Source organism: Camarhynchus parvulus, chromosome 13 (genome assembly GCF_901933205.1).
Source record: "Camarhynchus parvulus chromosome 13, STF_HiC, whole genome shotgun sequence".
In the NCBI taxonomy this organism is placed as follows: Eukaryota; Metazoa; Chordata; class Aves; order Passeriformes; family Thraupidae; genus Camarhynchus; species Camarhynchus parvulus.
In genome coordinates this window covers 607,637-625,015 of record NC_044583.1, presented here as the reverse complement: position 1 = coordinate 625,015, position 17,379 = coordinate 607,637, and the positions used below count along the sequence as shown (strand labels likewise).

Genomic DNA, 17,379 nt, shown 5'->3' with positions numbered 1-17,379 from the left:
CCGCTGGCACTGGGTCAGTGCCCAGCGCCAGGCAGGGACCTGAGCGGTGCCAGGGTTTTACAGGGCAGGGTTAGAGCGGCAGCAGCCCAGGCTCACCCTGCAGTAAGGGGTTCGAGGAGAGTCGCTGCACCGTGAGCCGCTCCAGCCCGCGCAGCTGAGCGCAGCAGAGCCGAGGGGCCGCGCTGGGCCGGGGCTCTCCGAGCACACCGAGGAGCAGCCCCGGATTGTTTGTGCAGAGCATTTGGTGAGGGGCTCTCCAGTCTTAAACGTGAAACATGTTGAACTGACACTAAAGCAGAATTAAGTGCCAAAGCATTTGCTGCTTCTACAATTACACTCCGGAGCGCTTTGGTGCTCCTGGTCTCCTTTTATGACCCAACTTGGTCTTATTGTAGTTTGGCTTTCTCGTTTTAAGTTCTCCAAATGGAAAGGATCAAAGAGCTCTTTGTTGTCGTAGCAGGAGCGCTCCTCGGAGCGAGGCATTCCTGCCACGAACAGCTTGCGGCTCGGGGGGAATTCGCGGCCGCTCTGTGCCACAGCCCGAGCCAAGGCATCAGCAGGTGCAGCAGCCGCCCCCGCCCTCCCCCGCAGCCACGCCGAGCCACCTGAGCAGCTCTTTGTGGCACACGGAGGCCAGCGCAGGTTTTCTCATTTACGCTCCGCAAATCTGGCGCAGTGGGCACCGGGAAATCCAAACTTCCCTCGGCTTTCACAGCAACAATGTAACAGCGAGGGAACAGCGAGGAGCGGGGAGAGAAGCCTCCAGGACGGAAAAGTTCCTCTGTTTGCAAAAATCGGGGTTAGCTGAGCTTAGGTTAGAACACTTCCGCTCCTCAAGCGCTGCTGTACTTAGGAGCTGTCTGGGAGAGCGACTGGTAATGTGCTGCAAATAACAAAAAACCCCAAACACCACCAAACACGTCCGTGACATCCCAGAAATGCCGGCTTGGCAGAGGGCACAGCGAGTCTCAGCACTCCAAGTGAGAGGGGGCTGAGTCTCTCGTTTAATTATCACCTTTTTGGCAGCTCAGCCCCCAGGCTCGAAGTCAAACCGTGGTGACACCAGCCCTCCGTACAATGGAGAGCATCTCCCTCTGCGAGGGAAGCAAGCCCCCGCCTCCCAAAAATCCTGGAGTAGGGAAAGCTAACACTCAAGCAAAAGGTTTCCAAAAGGTGCACGCACCCAGGCTTTTACAAGGAAAACCGCTGAAAAGGGACCCTTCCTGCAGCCATTCTCTCTCCCTCCACACACAGACAGACAGAGGGGGTTCCCAAGCCCTGGCACCCCACCGCGATGGTTTTCATGCCACCCCTAGGTGTGAGGCACACCCACTGAGCTCAGCAATCATTTCAAAGGGCTGCTGAAATTCCCTCGTACACTGACGCTGTTAGATTCACCCGCTGCATTACACGAACGAAATCCCACCTTGTGTCTCCTAAATTTCACAGCAGTGACAGCAGGGAAGGCTTGGGTTTCCAGGAACAGCACGGGTCAGCACTCCCCATGAGCTGCTCCTGAAGGATGCCCAGCTGAGGAGCCAGGGCTGGTGCCCCAAATACCACCGATAACCCCTGGCAGCCCCAGAGCTGTTCCCCCAGCAGTGCCCACAGACGGGAAGCTTTCAGGAAGTTCCTTCTCTGCAGTTTTGCACAAGCTCAGCTCAAAGCCAGAGGGCCAATGCTCGGAGCCTCCTCTAGACTTGCTCCACATGGCTTGGAAAATCCCAGGTGGAAGGAGGCAATACAGGAGCAGTGATAATGTCACAGCTTTCAGCACTGCCCTTCTCCCCCCTTGCACACACACACACACACACACCTTCTGAAGGAAGGTCAGAAAACACGATGGGGAGGTGAGCACAGCCCTGCCAGAGCGCACAGCTCTGGGGTGGCAGAACCTGCTCACTCACAGCAGTGAGCCTGAGTGCTCAGCCATCCCCTGCACTTTATGGGCATTATCGGGACAGATCCATCAGCAGCATCCTGATGCTCAGCATCTTGGATTTATGACAAAGCATCCTGGCCACAGAGACACCTCTTGACCCAAATGCACATTCCTGCTCCTAGAGCAGACTGTAAATCAGGGAAGCTGCATCCATAACTGCCAAGAGTCACTCAGCCTCATGCGCGTTTCCTCCAGCTTCCTGCCCTCTGAACCTGCACAATCCTCCGAGGAAAATACTTAGGAGTCATGATGGGCAGTTCAATAAAAGTGTCTGCCAGCACAGCGGAGAGGTTAATTATGTATACAGGACATCTAAGTGCATTCATGAGGCAGGGAAGTAACACAAAACCTCGCTGAGGAGATGCTCCATGGAGGGCACATCTCCCTCCAGAGGCCCCATTCCAAAGCAGCCCTGCCTACATTTGCCCCCAGCTGCTCCCATGTACTGGGAACACCCCATCCCTCCCGAAAACAGGCAAAAAAGGGCACGGTCCTGCATGTGTGGGTCAGGACATGCAGGCTTGGCAGAGCCCTGTGCCTGTCTGTGCCAGACACAAGCTGCAGGAACTGAGGAAGGAAGAGAACAGTTTAAAATTTTTCTTTCCTTCCACCTTCCCTTCCAAAATTCCCTTTTTCTAACTAAATTCAGTAATCCCAACATTGCCCTGGGAGAGCTCTCTGTCACAGGATAAACAGGAGGACACAGATGAAAGGAGTCTCTGTAGGCTGGACCAGGCAAGGCTGGGGTTACACCAGGACAGGCCTCCTCACCTGCTTCTTCCTTCACTGCCACGGCTCCTGCCAACACTGCAGCACGGTGGCCACAGCCTGAATTAGGGCAAACTAGGTGGCTTCACCTGGAAAGATGCACATTTGCTTGACAGACATTCCTAACTGCATCTCAGAGAGCTGCATGTACTTAATGAGGAGAAATATCAACTGCTTTTTAAATGAACTTTATTAAACCAAGAGAAAATTTAGGAAACATAAGTCAAAACTGCAGGTTCCCTGGAGCACGAAGCTGTTGCTCTTCAGGAGGTCTGAATCCCCAGGCAGGTTTCAGATGTGATATCTGAGCAGATCAATGGCATCTCCTGTTATCTGCACCCACCAGGTCCAGTTCCATGGAAGCTGGGAGGGCCTGCACGTGGTAGGGGATGGGAAGGTGTTTTTACCCCTCTGTACAAAGCACAACCTGCTGCTGAAGGGCTCTGCGGGGCTTTGCTGGGAGCTCTTTTCCAGCAGTCATTTCCAGCCTCCACAGGCCAGTCCTGAACTTTCTATAAAATCCATCTAAGAGCAGCAGCATATTTCATGTAGGCTTCAATTCAATATATAATTGTAGCAAGGTGGGGGTCACTCTTCTCCCTGGGAACAAGCGACAGGATGAGAGGACAGAGACTCAGGCTTGGGGGAGATTCAGGCTGGGCATCAGGCGGAATTTGTTAAACATGGGAAGGGGCTGCCCATGGAGGTAGAGTCCCCGACCCTGGAGGTATCAAAGGAAGGCCTGGAGGTGCTCTGGGCTGAGGACAAAGTGGGCATCAGGCACAGCTTGGACTCAGTGGTCTGGGAGGGCTTTTCCAACCTCAGTGATTCTGTGATACAGACAGTTGTGCCACTACAGGAAATGTTTTCTTAAAAATTCCTTTAAAACCCAGGTGTAGATGAAAAGTGGAGCAGGATAACAAGACTGGAAGAGTTGCTGATCTCATAGCAAGTTGTGTTTGTCCCAGATTTATTCACATTAAACAAACATGCACACTTACTGTAAGTTATCATTTCAAACAAATGCAATTTTATCCAGCCAAGGTTCCAGTAGTGACACCACTTTCCCTTGGAGCAAGCTTAAATGGGGGGAATTTAGAACCAGAAAGGTCATTGTTTGTATGCAGGATGGCATTAGTTCTCTTCATGCCAAGTTATATTACTAAGAAAAGAGAGAAATCCATCATCAAATCAAGTGCCGTCCATAAAAAATTATCATCCAGATTTGTTCCAGCCTGTGAGTGACCAACTTCCATCCCTATGCAACAAATGCAAGGCTTGAGACTTGTCCTCCCTCGGGAAAACTTCGTATCTTTGGGTACCCAAAACTTAAGGCAAGAGAATCTCAAGAACAAAAATGTATTTAAGCAGGATCTACTTTTCTTGGACCTTAAATACAGTTCTGTAACTGACATATCAAATAGACTCTATTTTGCTACTCTTAGAGCACAGGTTTTATTCTCCACCACAAAAATAGCCTCTCTGTCTTCTCACCTCCCCTCCACAACCAAACTGCAAGCCAAGGAGAAACAGTCCTTGAGGAGCAGGAGTCCCCTGAACGTGATCTCAGCCACACCCGTTTGAGAGAGACAAGGCTGCACTGCTTCCTTCCTTCTTGCAGTTAAATACATCAGTGTATTTGCTAAGTAGTGCTTAGAAGAAACATCACCCTCCGCTTAAGAGATGCTCAACACCAACAAAAATTTGCCCTTAGGAGATGAAATGCTGTGAGGAAAGCAGTTAAATCCAACTTGATAACTGTCAGCACAAGATGCATTCAGCAGCACCCTCTCCACCCAGACAAGACAAGGCATGACCAGGGCCTCAGGGATCCCCATCAGTAATTTCAATTAACATTAAACCTTAGGGAACTGAAATAGTCCAACAGGACACACAGCTGCAGCCACCACAAAACAGGGGACAGGAGGTCAGCAGCTTTATGGTGACACTTGCTTCCTGAGGACAGCAAGGATTAAATTAAATTATCACACAGCTTTCAAGAAGATGGTTTTCTTCCCTGGAAGGGCATGGACACCTTCCAACCACGGGATAAGGAAACAATTCAGAGGTCAAGCTTACAAGCTTGGGCTGCAAGTGAACCTTGACTTTGCAAAGCTTAGTCTGAGAGAGAACTGGGGCTTCTTAGAAATATCCAAAGGAAACATGACATTTCCTAAAGAGGAAATACAGTAAACCTGTAAATGTGTTACACAGCTCTCTGGTGCCCTGACACAGCCAGGACATACAGCGCTCACATCCCCAGCAGAGTACCTGCGAGTCCTTATCATAAAAATAATACTGTGAAGAATGTTTATTTTTTTAAATAAAAGGACCATTTGCTTTATTTCAGAGCAAACACTTGAAGAATTAGGGCTGTGCTAAGAAGCTTAAGGTAACTGGAGATGTTCACATATAGATAAAAGGTGACTTTCATATATTTTGGTGCCCAAAACTGCCCCAGCACTGGAGGTGAGGCTGTCCCAGCCGACAGCACAGCTGGACAATCCCTCCCTTGCCCCTGATGTCCCCAGGACTGGGATGTCCCTCCTGGCTCCAGGGCACTGCTGACTCAGATCCAACTGGCCGTGGACCAGGACCTCCCAGGTCCCTTCTTGCAGCTCATCTCCAGCTTCTCAATGATGTTTGGGGTCTGAGACTGGAGGAAGGTGGTTTAGCTTCCACTTCTACTTTTAATTTCATGAGAATCTCAGCTTCTAAATTTTCAGAAAAATAATTCAATTTTTTTTCCACAGGTTGCGGGGAAAAAAGCCTGATCAGGTAAATGCAGAAGATTCTGATGGCCCAACCAAAATAAAAGTGGTTTTGTCATCTCATTGCTTTTTAAGTCCTTTGCAATCCCGCAGGCTCTGATTCCAGATTTTTGGACACTTGAGACAATTCCAGATCAGGTCTCCCTGTCCTAGGTATGGCAATGTCCAAAGCTGGTTGGCTTCAGGGTCCAGTGCATGTGTTTATTTAGATGACTTAATGTAACAAAAAAAAACTCACAGGAGAGCGAAGACCCAGACTGCAGTTCCAAATGAGATCTGAGTGAGACCCAGCAAAAGCCATGTCAAGTTCTGCTTTTGCATGAGATGCCAAGTTGGCATGGTTCATGGCTAAGCATGTCACAGAGAGATCCACAAAACACATGCTATTAAACCTGACACCTCACCAATCCTGCTCATGTTTATGTTGCAAATTCAGCATTCAAATATGTTCGGTTTTACAAGCCCCTTTCAAGCAACCCAAATACCGCACAACTCCTGGAAAAATTCTGGATAAGCATCAAACTCCAGTGAAACTTAGAGTTCTGCCCCAAATCCAAGATGCAGTTAAGTGTGGTTTTAAATATACAAGCTGAGGAGGGCAAACACCTCATGTACTGCACCAGAGTTCCAAACTGCAACCCCTGGGTGCCCCTGCCCTCTCCACACACCTCCTGGCACCTTTACAGCACCCCTGGCTGCCAGGATGGCCCTGGCACGGCAGGCACAGGAGCACTGGCACCCAAATGTCACACAGGACTGGCGCATGTGGAGGGCACTGGGCTCAGGGCTCATCCTGAAGTGTCCTTACCTCAGCCCCCAGCCCTGCAGTGAGGAACTGGTTCTCCACCAGCAGCTTCCCAAAGACAGCTTTTCAAGAAAGCTTAATCTCACTCTCAGCCAAAGCCAACTGATGAAAACCTGCTCCAGGTACAGCAAATAGGCTTTAGAGGATCCCCTGGGGTCTCCCACCTAGGTGAGTCTCTGCTGCAACAAGTCTCCTTCCCTACACAGGGAGGCTCCTGCTGAAGCCTCCACAGCTTCTTCTCCCATGGGGCCAGTGGGTTTCAGAGGCCAAGAGCACATTTACAGGCCACAGTGGGCACCTTCAGTCTCTGATGCCGTCAAGAGTTTTTTTAGCCAACTTTCCTGACTAAACACACACATGCCTCAAGAAAACCCCTATTTTAAAGCTGTAATGTAAACAACTCCAAATTATTACCATCCCCTAAAGGCTACTGCTGGCAGGCATCAGTGATAAAGCTCTGCCAGAGCAGTCTGGCATCTAGCAACAATTTGTTTGTTGTCCTGCAAAAATACATAGAGCCTTGCCATATGGTATTAGCAACTTCCTGGTAACATTAAGAAATATATTGGCTTGGAAAGCAGTTATCACACCAGCAAAAATGCTGTGTTGAGAGGCAGGTCTCTGCTGTGAGTGGCACCAGCACAGTGGTGCTGGTCAGGGCTGGGAGAGGCACTGGTGGCCAGCCCGGCCGTGCCACCTCCTGTCCCCTGTACCAATGACACAGCCCTGGCACAGCCAGGCTTTGGCTGGCACAGCTTTTGTTCAGCTGTGCCTGGGGGCCAAAGCTCAACACTGCTCGTTGGGAGTGCTGGGAGGGCCCCAGTGCTGCAGACGTGGAGCCAGGGGACACATCCCCAGGAGGCACCCAAATGACCTGTCACCTGTCTGGAGCTCTGCCTCAGCCATCCAGCTGCCCACAGCTTCCTACCCTTCACCAAACAGCTTTTCCTCTCTGCTCACATTCAGCTCAGAGAAAGGAGAAATACAATCAAACTCATTAAAATGCTTTTACAAAATAATGCCCCTATATGCCCCCAATACTACCAGGATTTTGAGAGTGTGTGGACACCAGATCACTGAGGATCTTTGAAAGAAGGTGGGAGTGTGAAGTACTCTCCCCACGGATACCTGCTGCAGCCTGAGCACCAGCACTGACCAGACTGCCTCATCCCACAGGGGGTGTCAGGGAACTTCCCTGGAGACAGTGCTGGGGTCAGGAGATGCTCTGCTCTGCTCCCCATGCAGCAGCCACCGACCCTGGCTGTGCCCAAAAGAAAGGCAGGCTCTGGCCATCCTTGGATGGTTCAGGATTCACACAGACCCCTGACTGCAAATGTTCTCCTGCTAGAGGATGGAACAGGGCAGGGAAAGGCAATCTCTGCAGCATCCTGCAGTTCTAGGGAGCTGGATGTGCTGTAAGGATAGGCTCAGCAAGAGCAGCTGGAACCCAGCTCAGGTAAGAGCCACCTGCTCAGCCCAGGCTGCTCCTCACTCTGGGAGACTTCAGTGACTTAGCCTTGCCAGCCTTCAGCAAACACAAAGGGCCTCATCTCAATGCAAATGCATGAGATAAGAGAAGCTGAGGCAGAGAGAGAAACCACAGAAGGACTCCCCAGGAGAACCAGATAGAAGCTCAAAGAGCTCCTCCAAAGAGACCATCAGCTCCTCTTTGCCTCTAACAGTGAATTACTGCCAATATTCAGAGTTGTTGTGTTCTAGATGACTTGTCCCAAGTGGACAAGTCACACTGTGCCTCTCCTTTGAAGAACTGCACCTTTGAGTCCTCTTCCCCTTGTGTTTGTAAAAAGCCCGATATAAATAAACAGGTTTAATAATTTTTTTTAAAGACAAAACAGTTTCTCAGAAAAGCAGCTGTTATTCTTGTTCTGAATTTTCATATTTTCATCTGTCTCCTGATTCCACCATAGTGTGATTCCACCATAAAGCCTGGAGAAGAGAGGGCCCTAGGAAGAACTTATTGCAGCCCTTCAGTATTTAAAAAAGGTTAAAAAAAACTAGGGACAAACCTTTTAGCAGGACCTGTTGCAGTAGAACAGACATTAATGTCTTTAACTAAAAGAAGATAAATTTGTACCAGATATAAAGAAGAAACTCTTTGCTTTGAGGGCACTGGCACAGATTGTCCAGAGCAGCTCTGGCTGCCCCTGGATCCCTGGCAGTGTCCCAGGCCAGGTTGGACACTGGGCCTTGGAGCAGTCTGGGACAGTGGAAGGTGTCCCTGCCATGGCAGGAGGTGGAATGGGATGAGCTTTAAGATCCCTTCCAACCCCAAAAATTCTGTGATTTTATAATAAAGTTCAGTGGTCCACAGAAAACCTCAGGAAGACCAGAAAACTCAGGACCTACAATTTTTATGTAGCTCCAAAACACCATGGTCTAAGAAACAGATGGGCAGAAGTAAAAAGAAAGACATTTAAATGTTTCTTGGGCCTTCTCCAAAACAACACCAAGAATCCACAAAAAACACACTCTAGTTTGTTTTCCCCAGGCGCTGCTCACCTGTAACAGAGAAGTGACTGCTGTACAACATGTCCCCCGTGTCATTTTCCAAAGCATCACAGAGTGCCAGTGACCGCAGCAGCTGCTGTTATAACAGAGTCAGGAGCCTGCCCAAACCAGCCCCGAGCCCTTTGGTCCCTGCTGTCTGTGAACACACACAGCAGCACCTGAGACAGGCAACACCCACAAGGTCTGGGGCTCCTGAGCAGGCTCCATCAGAGGGCTCTGCTGGGAAACCCTGGTGGAGGTGCAATCATCAGAAATAAGGACACAAAGGCTGCTCTTCTTACCCCCGGGGGTTTAATCTGCTTCCCTGCAACACAGCCAGCTCCAAGGTGGGGAAAAGCCCTGTCTACCTCTGGAGCTCTTGTGCTCATCACCAGTTCCAGCTGAGAACAACAACCTGCTCCTGACCGTGGCACTCTTTGTAGGCGATTATGGGACACAAAAGGGGCTAAATTCAAAGCAGGTTTTTAACTGAGGGGGATCCAAAACTGCTGAGTGAGGAGGAGAACAAAGCCAGGTGGCATGTGCTGGTCTGGTTGGAGATTCTGCAGTGCAAGGCAATAGGAAAGGCCCGGGTTGGTCCCATAGCTCCTCTCCTGCCAAATGAACATAGCAGGACAACCATGGAACAATCACTTCGTGGGCTTCATTCCCCTCCACCCCCAGACTGAACTTAAATATTTGTATAAGCCCAGGCGTAACTTTTATCTCATGTTTTCCTTGGGGTTTACTGGCTGTTTAGAGCATTCAGGCTAAAAAGCATTCCCTCAAACTCTTGCCACAAAGAGAGCTGAAACTATGACACTAATTAAAACCACACTCTTTGGTATCAAGAAGACATGCTATTGTTTTCTTTTGTTGCTCATGAGGAGCTGTTAATATGGGCAACACGTCTGGAACATTTTCCTGCCCAGCGCCGCGTTCCCTCCAGCCCAGCTCGGCTGCTTTGGGAACTTGTCACAGGCTGGGCTGGGAGGGCAGCAGGATTTACAAGAACAGACTTATTTATTCTTTGTAACAAAACATTTGCCAGCTTAACACCATGAAAAGCACACGGGGAGGGGGGTGGGGGGTGGGGAAGGTTCCCGCTGCCTGAAAAGTGACAAGTGAAACAAGTGTCCTGCCTCAGTGCCCAGTGGGTCAAATCAACGGATGAGCCTTAAATACACACTCCATATAAATATATGGAATGTTTGGAAAAACTGATGCTGACTTTGCCAGGATGCTCCTGGGCACTCCATTCAGAACAGGAAAGGCTGTGGGCTGCCCTGTGCCACTGCTGACCCACCTGGGGCAAGGTCTGCTGAAGGAAAAGGATTTTTCTAAGATTTTGTGCTCAATTTACCCCACCTGAATGCTTCTAAGGTCTCCATGACTGGTATCAGCACCTCATAAACATTAACAACATTATCCTTGCAACATTTCTGGGGAAAATGCTCAGATCTGGGGAAAAAGCTATGATCACATTTAAAGGATGGAAAATTAAGGCACAGAAAAATCTAAGGTAGGTTTGTGTCCAATGCAACCTTCAAAAGCATCCAACATGGTTTAAAACCAGTTAAAGTAATTTCCCTGTCCAAGACCAAGCAATGGGGTCCCATGCAGGGTGGTAACACAAGTGCAGGAAGCAGAGACAATTGGCTGCTTTGCCCCAGCCCTCCCAGAGTGCTAATTTCCATTTCTCCCTGATTTTAAGCAGTGCCCTGGATGCCTCCTGCCTCAACAGGTAGCTCCAAAGCAGGTCAGGCACAGGGCCCTGGCTAGCAGCAAATAACCTGGTCTTAGCCTCCACAGAGCATCTGATCCCCAAGGAAGCACAAGTGGAAGAGGGAGGGATCCTCCAGGGAAGGCAGTGTCCCACAGGTGTCACTCCTGGGACCACAACAGTAAATAATTTTTCATCAGAGCCATTTGGTTTCTGGTTTCTGTTTGGGAGCATGGCTTTCACTGCCTTGACTCAAAACAAAACTCTGCTTCCATTTTTCACAGCCACAAAGATGCTAGATTTGAACTCCTGGTGGTGCAAAGTGAGCACAGCTGAGGTTTGAAGGCTGGAATATTCTATTTGACATTTATTTTTTGGCGGCACTTCAGCTTTGCACAAGCCCCTTCCTGGTTAGCAAGCCTCCAGCTTTTCCAGCAGTAAAGAAGGACAGTGTGAATTACAGAAATACTACTTCAGCACACAAGTTGGGCTGAAGAGGTGAACACACTGTAATTTGTTATATGCTTCCATTGGGGAGGCATCCCCCAATGCTCAGATTCCAGCCCTGGCTGTGCCATGCCAGTCCCTGGCTCCTGGAGGGCAGGAAGGAGCTTTCTGCTGCCCAGCACAAACCACAGCACAGTGCCCTGTTTGCCCTTCTACTCTGAATTCTTCCCAAAAGGAATTCTGGGGGAAATTCACATTTGAATGTCCCCCCAAAGAAAGATCAGGTGAGGAAGGTGCTGTGGAGGTGGCCATGGCACTGGGTGCTAAGGTGACACCTCCCGTGAGGCACGACCCCGTGCACACCTGCAGCAGCACTGGAGAGCCCTGTGAGGCTGGGGGCTCCCTTGGCAGCCTGGGGGGGCTCAGGAGAGCCCCTGGGAGAGCAAGAGCTTCCCTGCAAACCCCACATCCTGCTCCTCATTCGAGGCTGACAGGCGAGGCTCAAACACATCATTACAGCCTTGAGGAAGCTGCTCAAGGTAACACTCAGGTTACAGATGAATTAATAGGAAACACTTACCTTCCCCACTAGCTTGCCTTTCCTGTTCATGCAAAGGTAGAAATCTGTCTCCTTCCCTTTGATCCGGACTTGACTTCCAAAAGTGTCTGTTTCCACTAGAAGCTGGGCTTGGAAAGGAAGAAGAAAAGAAAGCATTTACCCATGGGGTCCCATGAAGGCACAGGGTGCAGAGCTCCCTGGGCACTGCCCCAGTGCCCAGCTGAACCACACCATGCCCAGGTGCTCTGCAGGGCACAGCCCCAGGGAGCACCAGGGGCTGAGCTCATGGCTCGGTGCAGGACTGACACCTCTCCACTCACTCCCACACAGATACCCCAGATTTAAAGCTGGTTTACCACAGAATAACCAACAATAAACACAATATAACCACACATGTGGGCTCCATCTGTCACACCAACCCCACCACCACCAGCAATATTAGCTCAGTGTTAATAGAACCAGAGAATTGCTTATGTTGGAAAAAACCTCTGAGATCATCAAGTCCAAAACTGTTCCTCCAGCACTGTTGAGGCCACCACTACACCCTGTCCCCAGGTGTCACATCTACATGGTTTTTAACACCTCTGGCGATGGTGATGCCACCACTGCCCCGGGCAGCCTGCTCCAATGACAACGCTCTCCTTCACGCTGCAGGAGGGCTCTTGGAGAGTAAGAACGTGGATTTTACTCTCATGAAGATGAAAGATTAGCATGATGAGAAAGAAAATCCTTTCCCCACAGCCAGCAGCCTTCAAACACAGCACAGAAGTGGTTCAGCCACACACTCCAGTGCAAAACATTACAGTGACCTCCTGAAGGTCACCACAACAGCCAGCAGGGAGAAATTTGGCACTGCTTGTTCTGTCTGATGCACACCCACCCTGCACATGTGCTCCATGCCTTGCTGTGCATCCAGGAGGTCACAGATTTCTTTCTGGCAGTCCAGACTGAGGTCTCCAGCTCTAGCTGGAAGAAATGTGGCCAATCTCAATGTCTTGCAGGGTATTGATGCCAGAGCTGGTTTGCAGCAGGAGCCAGGGCAGAGGACAGATTTCTGCTGCATCTCCATAAACCCCCTGCTCTGCCACAGCTGTATCTGCAGAAGGGGCCAGGCTGCCACCCAGACAAGCAGCATGCCATCATCCTGATCATCATCATCATCATCATCATCATCTCAAAAACCCAGACAGATCCAAATCCAGCCTTTTATTCCATCTCTAATCTAAACACAAATTCCAGTCATGCTCAAGATTTGGATTCCAGGAATTTCCCCAGAGAGGCAGGAACAGGCAGACTGGACATTTTGGTTCAGATCCATCTCTGACATGGAGGAGGAGAAAGGAGACATGGTTGAAACACAATGCAAGAATGTGTGAGTGTCAGCAAGTGCAGCTCCACGCTCCTGCTCTGGAAATACTCACGCCTGTGAGTGCTGAGCCCCACCGTAGAAATACAGCTTTTGCCAAACTCTGGAGAATGTTTGATTTGTGCTGCAAAAAGTCACATTCTTTTTGGCATTCATATTTCAAACTTTAAAGCCCTCTAAGAGCAAATATGTTCATTGTAAGGATTTACCATGGGGATAGAAATAGGAGTTTGTTTCATTTAAACACATTAATATTTTTCCCACTTGTAAAGTCAGCTTTTGGCTTCTGCAGCAGTGCAAATATCACAGACCTTTAACTCACAAGGGCCCTAAACAATTTTCCCCTCACAGCTCAGTCACATCTGTAAGTTCAGGGGTTTCCAGTTACTAGCTGCTTACATTTATTTAGATCTATTTGTTAAACCTGTTATCACAGGGGATATTTAAATTATAACTGCTTTCTGACAGCAAGCGGGATAATGTCTGTATTACAGCAGGATATTACTTGCAATCATGCACAGATATGGATATTTATGGAAGTTTTTCAGAAACACCTCATGGGTTTAGGCACCTGTGATGGAGTGCAGCCTGAAGCAACAACTGGGCGCTGCCCACTTTGTCCCTTCACCTGCCAGGGCAGTATCCAACCTGTAACCACTTCTGTGAGGAAGGGCCCTGAGCCAGAAATAACCCCTCAAAGGGAGGCTATCAAGGTGAGCCAGCCAGGAGGGGGGTGATGGCACAGGGCCAGGCCAGCTCCTCCAGGGCAGGCTGAGCAGCACGGCTGGAACCCGGCGAGTGCCCATTGCTCCAGGAAGCTCAGGGAGGCTGCTCAGGTGCAATGCAGCATTAACAGACAAGGGAACAGCAAAGGTGGGACTGTCTGCCTTTAAAGAGGTGATTCTGAAAGGGCTTCTCCTCACATGAGCAGAGGATGGAGGTCAGCCTCAGAGCGGGAGTCCAGCAGCCAGCACACGAGCAAAGGTTGTGGAGCCAGCAAAGCCTGGTCCAGGAGCCATGGCCGACACCCAGAGCACCAAGGAGCTGCCCACAGATGTGCAGTGGCCAAACCGCCCGGGCATGAACACTGGTGTGGGGCCACCCAGCACAGGGGTCAGACGAGGGCTCCACACAGGCCAGAACAGGAGAGCACAGCTCCCTCTGAGCTGCGGGGCATTCCCTGTCCACTCCAGCCTGAGAGTAAAAAGCTGCTGAGAGTGACTCTGAACGTCAGATACAGGCTCTGGCCAGCCAAAGGAGGAGCTAACACCGACAAAACCCTCCAGCATGAGAGCCGTGGTCCCACGGGACAGGCAGCAGCTCCCACCCCTCTGACGCAGGTCCCCGTGGCAGCCCGTGCTCAGATGGACAAACACGGGGCACACTGGCTCATGCTCCCCACCCCCTCACTCTGCAGCCAGTATGACTAATATCCAAGCTGATTTTAATTTGAAAAATATCACCTTAAAAAGATGCCGGTTCCCTGCTGTGAAAATTAAAACCATCTGGATGGAGTGATTTCAAATAATTAATCTAGGACTCCTTTGGCACCGCTACTAATTAAAATATGATACCTTCCTCCCCTTTTTAAAATAAAAAATTTAACTAAAGTTTAAAGATCTAATAAAATAATGTCATAATTTAGAACTAGATGGAAGTCACCTTTCCTGCGGGCTGCAGAGATTACGGCAGCCTGAGGTCCCTCCCAGGCAAGTGCCACAGCACAGCCTGAGCAACAGAGGATAAGCAGGCATCCAGGGAGACATTTGTGCTGGCAAACACAGCAGCATCCATCCCAGGGCCCTGAAGACAGCCCAAACCCCCAGGGACCAACTTGCACCCCATGCCGAGGAGTGGGAACGGAGGCCAGGAGGTTCAGCAGAGGATGTCTGATCCCTGCTGTGACCTGAGCTGCCCTAGGACAGGCCAAGGCCTCACAGAGGTTTCCCACTTCTGCAAAATCTGAGTCTTAAGATGTAGGAAACATTTCTAGGGATCCCTGACCCCCTTTTCTACAAGAGAGATCAGTGCAGCTCTAGGGTGGGTTATAACCTATAACCCAGGGGTCTGCAGCACCCCTGACAGCTGATGCTTCTTTGTGCAACGGGCATCTCCCAAAGTTCTCTCAGGAGCAGGGACAGGCACCTTAAACAGCACATCTGAAATCCTCTGGGATGCATCCCAGTCCTGAAGGATGCAACCAGAGTTCCTAGGGGGTGGAGGCTGACCCAGCACCCAGGGGCTGCTCCTGTCTCCCCCTCCACTCACACACAGCCGGAGAAAAGCTCAGCCAACACATTTTACATTAATTCAAACTGGACTTGAATGCTGTCCTGTTCTGGGATAGGTATGCCATGGCACAAAGGAAGTGCCCGGGAAAATCCAAGAGAATGTACAGGAGAGTTCAGGTGAAATGAGAGCCACCATGCCAGAATCGCAGCCCCACAGCACTCTGCTGCTCAGCACCCCTGACTTCCAGCCCCATCTGACCCTGGACACACCACACAGAGATTACAATCTTTATTTTCAAAGGCCCTGTGCTCCAATCTTCAGATCAGGTGTTATTGTTTAAATTCTTTGACAGCTAGATATTCTGATATATTTTCCAGGGGAATAAAATAAAGAGCAAAAGAGAAAAGATGTCTTTAGAGGGTGAGATCTCCTGCTACATGTTTTGCCTTATTGGCCCATTTAACCTAAACCTTCCTGAAAACTCCCACTGGAAGAGACTGGAATTCCTCACAAGTCTAGGTGAAAAGGATTACATATATATATATATATGTTGAAAAGCTATCTACCAGCTAAGAAAACATGAAGTCAGGGAGATATGTGAAGGTGGCAGAAAATGTGCCAAATTATCTTTCAGATATTTCCTGGGAGTGGGAGGACAGGAGCCAGAAAAGCACGGGGAAAGAGAGGAGAAAGAGGGCACCTGAGAAGTGTAAGGTTTACAAGTACCAATCACAAAATCCTCAGGTCCAGATAAAGAAAGAGATAAAGGGGAAAACACAAGAAAGGTGCAGAAGGACTAGATACTTCAAGTCTATCCACTGGTTTGTGGTTTTTCCAGGTGAAACCCCTGCAAAGGGAGCCACAGGGAGAAGGAACACAGCTGCTTACACTGTCCACAGGCACCTTGCAGCTGGCAAGACACTGGGGAAAAGGATCTCAGAGGGGACAAAGATTTTGTTGCTTTGGTTGCACTTCTTTTTCTGAAAAGTCAGGGGAACCATTCTCAGACTTGAAACCATTTCCAGCTAATGAAGAGGATGCACTGAGGCTGGGAGCACAGCACCTGGGATGGAGGGCAGCTTTCCCAGTTTGTTACCCTGGAGCTGTGAACCAGGACATTCCCATTGTTCACAGTGCATAGGTCACATCTGATGGGAGAGCCAGATCCACTCTGCTGACACCGAATCTTCTCCTGAGACTCCCAGCATGGGCAAGAGTGCTTAAAATAGTTGAAATCTGTTCAAACACTGCCTACTCCTACCAAAACCACATGAATCCCTTCCACGACCACAACATAGGAGAGAATGACCCTGTCTCCACAGTCATGATGTAATGATGAAGGAATAACATCAAAATTAGGTAAAGTCTGGAGGGTCTAATGAAGCCTGCAGGCTGTGGCCCAGTGAGGGAATCAAGGCTGCATCCCTAAGTTTTGTCTGCACACTGAATGGTATTTAAGAGTTATAATCCACAGAACCCAGCTCCCTTCTCAAATATTCAGGTGCAAATTAGGAGTAACCACCCCAATCAGTGAGGCTGGTGCTCTGACCCACATACCGCCGCCCTGAGCTCATCCTGTCTCTTCTGAGCACAGCATATGCACATCAAATTATTAAAAGGTATGTTCGTGGGGAGGAAGACTAAGAGCAGCTCCGAGACCCAGGCTCCAGATATTGTCTGTTTTCAGCCACCATGTTTCAGGAGCCAGGAAAGTGCTCAGTGTCAGCAGAGAGGCTGCCCAAGGGAGCAGCTCCCAGTCCTGCCCAGGGTTTGAAAGATGCTGTTACTCTAAATGAGGATTTCTTGTAAACGCTGTAACTTTCACTCAGTCAGCACCCTAACTGTTGCACCTGGGGACAAAGACTTTTTGGGGTGTAAGGTCCTCAGGGCACCAACACATCCACCGAGTGCCAAGACCCGGCAGGTTTTCCTGCCCCGCGGCGGGGTGGGAAGGGAAGCGGGAGCGAGGGCTCTGTGTGGACAAAGGACAGGCTGCAGACACAACCGGCCACCCGCACAACTGCCTCAGTAGCTCTCAGGAACCAGACAGTTAAATATTTGCATGGGAGACATCTGAAGAAAATCTATAATGCAGCAAAGACCTCAAAGACATTTCCACTACAGCAACCTCATCTTGTAAATACTTCCACACAAAGGACTTCACACACATCGGAAGTCCCTCGAGTGCTGATAAAGACCCTACAGGCCGCAGGTCCCGCCTCTGCCAGCGCCGGCAGGGTGGGAGCACAGCCTGGGAC

The 17,379-nt window shown here is 49.8% G+C and overlaps 1 protein-coding gene across 3 annotated transcripts in view; it reads right to left on the bottom strand.

The window, feature by feature from the left end:
- Positions 1-17,379, bottom strand: part of FGF18 (fibroblast growth factor 18) — an 87,675-nt gene that overhangs the window by 27,863 nt on the left and 42,433 nt on the right. For all 3 annotated transcript variants that reach the window (XM_030957337.1, XM_030957338.1, XM_030957336.1), the window contains one exon: positions 11,545-11,651. In XM_030957337.1, coding sequence (XP_030813197.1) covers positions 11,545-11,651 — 107 coding nt within the window. The remainder of the gene's footprint in view (positions 1-11,544; positions 11,652-17,379) is intronic.